The sequence below is a fragment of the Pundamilia nyererei genome, unplaced genomic scaffold (assembly GCF_000239375.1).
Source record: "Pundamilia nyererei isolate P.nyererei 1_Seehausen unplaced genomic scaffold, PunNye1.0 scaffold00022, whole genome shotgun sequence".
Taxonomy (NCBI): Eukaryota; Metazoa; Chordata; class Actinopteri; order Cichliformes; family Cichlidae; genus Pundamilia; species Pundamilia nyererei.
Window position 1 is genome coordinate 399,348 of NW_005187423.1, and position 7,574 is coordinate 406,921.

A 7,574-nucleotide genomic window follows, 5' to 3' on the forward strand; every position below is an offset into this window, starting at 1 on the left:
GTCTTTTCCCAGAGTTGTGGTTTATCCTGCTATGTCTCTCTGTGTGTGTGTGTGTGTGTGTGTGTGTGTGTGTGTGTGTGTGTGTGTGTGTGTGTGTGTGTTGCTTTATTCGGAGATTTGGGCCCTCTTGCTCACCTAATGTAAGTGTAATGATAACAAAACAAGCAGTATTTTAGGCAGAAATACTCTATTTATTCACAACATGTACATGATCCATATGCATAAATAAAAAACATAAAACAGGGCTATTTACATGGCGTGTTGCGCATTGTGCAAACTAAACGTATTTGCGTGCGTGTGCCCGATGAAGTTGAAATAGTGGTGATCGAGTCCCGGTACCGGCGACAAGTATCCACCGTGCTGTTGTGTGTGGGCAGAGAGTGGCACTGTTGGGTATGAGATGCCTGGACTGCGGGCTGAGCTGTGCCACGAGAAGTGTCCCGGTGGACTCTGTTGGTACACGGAGTCACTGGGGCTGTGGTTTTGGTGCTCCGGGGAGGAATGCAGCTGGCTGAGATATTCAGACGGTTCTGGCATCGCGCCGACAGAGCCGAACACAGGCTCGGTGACCACACGGGACTTTGATTGTAAAAAGGCGAGGATCCTTGCGTACTTGATGTCTTTGGTTTCAGCTCTATCCTCTGTGGTCAGGTAGTGCACCAAGTTCTTCATACACTCGTGGTATCCGTAGTGGAAGTAGTTTGCAAATTCAGCAAGTAGTTCGCCTGAAATTAGCCAAAATAAGTGCTGGTTAGAACCCTGCGGGTGACATGTTGAACAACCACTTCGTGGTTTTTGTGGCTCATTCTGGTGCGTAAAACTGGGCATGCGGTGAAACATACATTAAAAAAAAAAAGTCTGCCAAATTTTACACGACCAGCACGTTTGAAGCTATTAACTTAGCTGAGAGGACGATGGCAATGTCATGCGTAAAGTACAAGACTTCACTGACCTTTCTCTCTCCCGCGGGGAAAGTCCGCTGAGTGGAGCGCTCGCAGGTACTGGACCGTCATCTCCAAGATTTCAGCTTTCTCTAGTTTTCCAGAATTCTGAGAAAAAATGAATCGTTAAAATTATTTTTAAAAACATTTTAAAATGTTTACATATATAGAAGACTGGACTGCCCTATTAACTTTTTTATTTGTCATTTTAGATGTTATACAATAAAGCTAGTCAACAATAAATATGCGATACATTTCACAGTACCTGTTTAGCCAACGCCATTGGAACTGTTTTTCCCAGTTCGTTCAGGCAACGATTAATGCGGTCCCGTCTTCTTTTCTCGATGACTTTGTGGGAGATTGGAGTTCTCTGTGAAAACAGGGAAAGAGATATCATGAGTAAACGGAATCGTTGTATTGCCGCCCTCTTACTGTCCTAAACAAGCTAATTTTTTTTAGAATGGAAATCCCACAATTTTCAAAATAATACGAAATAATGTGGAAGAGATCCTAAGAAGAGCTACAAATCCTGGCGGGTTTTGCGCGTCGCGCGCTGTGCTGCTCCAGGAGCGCGCAGCGGCCACCTGCGCTCTGGACAAATTCGTTATCTCTGAGACAAGTAAACGATACTCTGACTATCGTTTAACGAGTGTAACAGATTATAAAGGTTTGTGATAAATGTGTTCACACTGCTGCCACCAGATACTGCCGAACTGCATAATATGGTCTTTCACCTCAACAGAAGTTAGGCTTCTCTTTAATGCGCGCCACATGGAGATGCACAAAAACGTTTTACTCCTCTAAAGTGAAAAGTCCGGAAGATAGCAGTTTTACACTTTTAGCTGTAGGCTATATAGAGAAGCAAATAATTCCAACAGTGTACTCAAAAGTCTTTAAAAGTGCCAGTTTCCAAATTATTTCTGTCCTCAAAATGCCGAGCGCACAGGGAGCGCATACCTTCCTGTCTTTCATTTTAGATGCCATCAACGAATCCCTGATAAACGTCTTAAAAATGAATTTAGCTCGAAGCTGTAGAGATGTCCTGGTCTGGAAGGTGAAGGAGAAGACTGAGGTTTGAGCAGAAAGCTGTCCTTTATAAAGGATCCATCCAAGGGACTGTCGCATTCATGGTGTAAATTATTCCATGGGATTAGAGACATGCATTGGGTAAATGTGTGCATTTAGGATCAGTTAAAGAAATAGTAAAAATCTAAAGCCATAGGCTAGCAGGGGGGCAAACCTGCTTTGTTAATCCACGTGGCTGTTCAAAAGACACGTGATTACTTTTGGAATATTATTTGCATAGTAACAACCCAGGCGGGAAATAAGAACTGAGCGCTGGGATCGGCTGATCCGGCGGGGCGCACTGTGCGCACTGAAAACAAAGCCGGCGAAAAAAAGAATCGCTTTTTCTTCCAACTCGCGTTTCTCACACGATCGCCTGTTTACAAATCCCAGCAAGCGATCTTAACTCTCATCCAAGCCCGGTCCGAGTTTTAAGGCCTGTCCAGTGTCATTAGAGTAATTAAGTAAGCCTTTAATAGGCTGTTCCGCCAAGTTCAGGGGAGATCTTTTGGAGACGGAGTCCCCCCGTTTGTTCCCGGCGCTTCTCACACGACTTGGTGACACGTCCATCTTTTATGAGAGATGGCAAGCTTTTTGTTTACATTCTTTATTTTGTTGGACTCCTCGGCAGGTGTGTGATTAGCCCTGGCACACGAGCGTCGTCCGCGTCAAGGCCAGCGTCTCCAGCAGCCTCTGGCACACGAGGGTTACCCACCACTGGAGACTCTTTGGAGAGGCTCAATTTGTATCCTATTATCCTATAAGAAAATGTCTATTCACTCGAATGAATAGTTTCATTGGCCTAAATTTTAATAATGCTGTGAAAGAAAGGGAGAAATAAAGAAGAATGCAGCTGGTGTGAACGCGCATTATTCCCCGTCACCTGCAAGATGGGTAGCCTGGAGACCCCTATTCATTTGCCTAATTTCGGTCAACTTAACAAACTTTGGGAGAAATTATACTGCCATTGTTATGAAGGGTGAAGCTTTCTGATCGAATTAACAGCATGTTTTGATCCGGTAAATGTCATTAGAAAGAAAGAAACAATCGCGTTTAAAGGGGCCTGGGTAATGCGCCAAGTGGAGACGCCAAAGCGCAAACAGCACAAAGGGTGCTGGTAAATGCCACAGGGGACTTTTGTACCCTCACATTGCTGAAGTTTTTCTCCCAAACAAAGGGCATTATTTTATACTTGAATACATTTCATACAACAATTGGCTGTTTTCTTCAAACATATTTTCACAGCAAGGTTAACAACAGATTTATTGTGTGCGCTCCTTCTCACAGATTCAAAGTGCTCTCATGCGCCAAAACAGTTTGATCCAGCTCCTTTTTTTTTTTCTTCCAATGAGAACGTTTTAATCTCGAAACTTTCACTGTGCTTGGATATATTTGATCCTGTGAGCGATGTCGACGAATTAAAAGCGGCCGAGATCGAGAAAGAAAAGCTCACAAGACATCTGAAGCTTTTGGAGAGTTTTTAGAGCACCATGGAGAGAAAGGCGCGAGCGTGCGGGACGGGGGCATAAAATCCAATTACTTGAGTGTGGAGTTTTTAACACTTTTTTTATGTGTTTGTCCTTTGAAATATTGTGGGACTTGTGCGCTGTTGCTTTTGTAAAAGAAACTGAATTAAATACTGGAAGTTTTTGCTGTCAGACTTTAAACGGCAGAGTTGCGTCAGAAGGAAACCAACTCGTGAGTCGGGGTTTCTCAGCCTAACGGTTTTTGTTTCGTAGTGATCCATTAAATGTATTTCATATTCAGATAATTATTGTTGGTAAAACTTCGAATGTTTTAATAAATGGGATATATATTAATAGTTTTTTGTGCCTTGACAATGAAATCACTCATCTGTCAGCTTTTATCACACCTTTTCTCCTTCTTTCTCAGCTTCTGTAACATTTTTGCAGCATATTAACTGCTTAACTTTTAGTTTGTTCAGGAGCAAAAGCATTACTATCTTTTTTAGAGCATATTAAACAATCTACTTTGAATGAAATCAAACTGCTGCAGAGTCTGTACACTCACTGGGCACAGAATCGCGCTTTCTGGGCTGATTTATCTCGTGCGCACTTGCATTCAGTCGCAAAGCAAGCACCTGTTGAACACCACAGAAAGAAAAAGTTCTTACGGCATTAAAAAAACAGCATAAATGTGTAGATTACTTTTGTATTAGCTAATTTAATTCAATTTACTGAGAAATAAACTCTAATGCGGACTTTTGACACAAGAGCGCATATGAATAAATATGCATTTAAATATCACTCTGTTCCCCTAAAATGGCACAAAATGGCAAGTGGTATAAAATGACATTTAAGAGATCTTAGCGAAAATGTAACACAGCAAACTGAATATAAATCACATGTGAATTCTCTTTGTGAACATTTTAATAAATTTATTGTATATATTTAATAATAGTGTAATAGTGTATGTTTAAAGTGAGCCTATAGTATTCCTAACAGGACACATCGCTCATGTTAAATCCATTTTTTTTAGTTTTACTTTACATGCAAAAGTAGATCAACAAGATCTGAACATAAATCAGATGATTAAGACTCTTTTTGTATGATAATGTTATATGTAGCTCATGTGTGCATGATCAGTTTTTTCTTGCTCAAATTAACTTTTTTGTACAGTTATATCAGCGGGCTGCTAAGGAAATTCAGTGTGGATGTTCAAATGGTTTCTGTTGTCTGTTCAAAGCTCCAGTTTGCACATAAAAGAATAATATTCACCCAGAGGATCTGTTTTTAAGATGACTGACAAGTATGCCTGTGGGAGTCTGGTGCAATCTTTGCATTTTAGGTTATTTTCTAATCATAATAATCTATTTTTTTATTTTATTGCAAATGGCATCGCTGCGAGATAAAAAAAAAAAAACACTGAAACACCATAAACAAGCCTCCAGTCACGAAGCCTAACAGCGGCTCAGTGTGCAGCAGTAGCCGCTGTGGACCGTGTTGTCAGGCGCTGCGCTCTGACCCGTGGTGACCTCTGAGGGTCCCAGACACAATCCTTTGGCTTGGTGCGCCACCCTCCGCCTGAACTGCAGCAGTTCACACGGTCCCCAATGAGCCCGTGGAAATGATCTAAGCTGAGTTCAGACTGCATGGTTAAGCAGCTTCAGGGCCCCTTTGAAAAACGAAGACTGGAACTATTTAAGCCGTTAAAGCTAGAGAAGGAAGCTTGTCCGTTTAAATTCAGACTATTCCCAAAGTAATATCTGGGCCTTTGTCAGAAAAATGCTATTTAATCATAGAGTAGCAAAGAAATCTGCAGAAATATGTGTGAACGTTTCATAAAATACAAACATTCACATACCTCTAAATTACAGTCTTTTATACTTTGACCTGAGTTTCGATTAGGAGAAACCTTGACTATCATTACACTCTTTAAAGTTTTTAACACTTAAGTCATATTAACACAAGACAAGCATCTGGGACTGTAATATATAAAGTTGAGGACATCTTGTCTCAGAGCGATGCAGTCCAAATCTAGTCCAACTCTCTCTGAAGGGCCTTCCGTTGATACTGACAAAGACCAGAAAGACACATCGCCCATATTTAAAGTCCCACATAGTCATCATCATCATCATCATCACAGAGCTCTTCCTTCTTCCTAACTGTGATTCATTGATTTCTTTTTTCATAAATTAGAAAGGAAGGCAGACTTATCAGACTCTGGGGTAACTTCTTGACTTTTAAAACGAAGACTCAAAACGTAAACGTGTGGCAACGTTTAGCGTTTACACCGCCAGTTTATCTTTCCATGTCGTTCTGCAGATATCTCCTGCTGAACAGCATGTTTCTGATCAGCAGTTACAGAAGTCTTACATTACTACTGAGCCACAAGAAACTTACAATAAACACATTTTCTCCACAACAAATTATATTGTAATTTTGTCAGAGAGAATTTAGATCCTTTAAAGGAGGCTTGTGATTAAATACTCAACAACAGGAATAATAGCTGCTCTAATGGCAAAAGCGCTCCCTCTTGTGTTACAATCCGGGAAATGCAGTGGCCAGGATCTTTATGCAGAGACGCTGTTCATTATGCTTTCTTTTAAAGACAAATAAACAATATTATAGTGCTCCAGGTTACTGTGGTATGTGATAGATGCTTTCCACTACCAGGAAAAACTCTTTAAAAGAAGTTATATAGTCATAAAGTTATATGTCATATATGGTAGTCTGAAAAGAAAATAACTAGACTTCTCAAAGGCATTCATCTTAAATCATTTGAAAATATTGACTTAGATTTGGGATTGGGTTTCTTTGTTTTGTTTTGTTTTTTGTCAAGCACTCAAACAAGTCCATGAGAGTTCAATGGGGTAAGTTAGCTGTGTGGTGTTTGCAGATAAACCTAATGAAGAAACGGAAAGGGTGACTTTTGGTGAATTGTAAACTTCTCTGAATGTAAATACTAAATACAAAGTTGCATTTAGTATTTACTTGGGTTATCTTTTTCTAATATTAGAGTTTGTTTGATGATTTGAAACATTTAAGTGGACCAAAAAAAAGTGAAGTACTCTGGTGGGGGACCTCAGGATCAACGGTCAACAAGAATTTTAGCAATACAGTGTTAGAGATATTATAATTCAGTCCACCTCTAGTATATATATTTTTTAAAGTTTCATAAAAGTTTAAATTTGCTGTAGTTTAAAAATACTAAAGTCATCTTAAAGAGGCTTTCCAATTCCCAAAGCTGCAAATCTCACAGAAAATTGGATGTGAACGTCGTATCCAAAATAGAAAGATTACATAATGGTTCCCATAATTGTTTGGAGTTTAAGTTGTTTATTGGCTAAGGTCTAAATTTAACAAGTGCATACAGCTGTGAAAAAGGTAGTATTTTTCCCTTTCAGATAGTGGCTTGTAGTAGTGTGAAATGCAGCATATGAGTACATATGTAATGTAAATGCTTATCTCTAAACTGTAGTTGGTAAAAATTTGACAGTATGCTTGTTTACTTTGTAGAACTTGGTGCTGTTTGTAAAGCCAGAGTTATCAGAGGTGGATACGATGTAGGTGAGGGAAACAGGTCACCTTTAACCTCTCTGGTGGTGATATAACAGACTGCCAGTGACTTCATAGCGAGCATTATTGATTCTCTGTTTCAGAGTGTGCACCCTTTTTTATTGCTGTTGCTGTTTTTCCAGTCTTTGGGTTGGTTCATTGCCTTTATGGATTTCTGTCATCATAGCTGTCTTAAAATGTGCTTTTATGTCACCATAATGTTAAATTATAATGTTTGTCAAATGACTTTCAGTTTCCTGTTGCAGGTTGTCTAAGGGGAGGAGGATCAGGTTTCTTGATAAGAGCACTTTTGCCTCTCAGTAAGAAGGTCCTGTGTTTTTTAAACTCCCAGAGTCGAAACATGTTAACCAGTGACTCAAAATTGACTTCAGATATGAATCTGAAGCTGAATGATTGGCTCCACGTGTTAGCCCTGACCTGTCCAGAGTACACCCTGCCTGCCACGTATGACAGCTTGGATAAGCTCCAGCCCCTTGTGACTGTGAATTTAATAAGCAAGAGATGTCAATCATTTTTAAATTATAGACCA

General features: G+C 40.0%; 1 protein-coding gene across 1 annotated transcript; it reads right to left on the reverse strand.

Moving 5' to 3' along the window:
• Nucleotides 1-246: 246 nt before the first annotated feature.
• On the reverse strand, nucleotides 247-5,120 carry helt (helt bHLH transcription factor). Its single transcript, XM_013909249.1, has 4 exons — nucleotides 4,992-5,120; nucleotides 1,207-1,311; nucleotides 953-1,049; nucleotides 247-725 (listed from the first exon to the last, which is right to left on the reverse strand). Exons 1-4 carry the CDS (start codon nucleotides 5,118-5,120, stop codon nucleotides 250-252), a joined length of 807 nt encoding a protein of 268 aa, XP_013764703.1. The 3' UTR covers nucleotides 247-249.
• Nucleotides 5,121-7,574: the final 2,454 nt, after the last annotated feature.

Coding starts and splice junctions, on each gene's coding strand:
- helt (XM_013909249.1), bottom strand. CDS start 5,120: ATGCAGTCTGAACTCAGCTTAGATCATTTCCACGGGCTCATTGGGGAC. Junction 1,312..4,991: donor ACCCTCAGAGGTCACCACGG/GTCAGAGCGCAG, acceptor CTGTTTTCACAG/AGAACTCCAATCTCCCACAA. Junction 1,050..1,206: donor CAATGGCGTTGGCTAAACAG/GTACTGTGAAAT, acceptor ATTTTTTCTCAG/AATTCTGGAAAACTAGAGAA.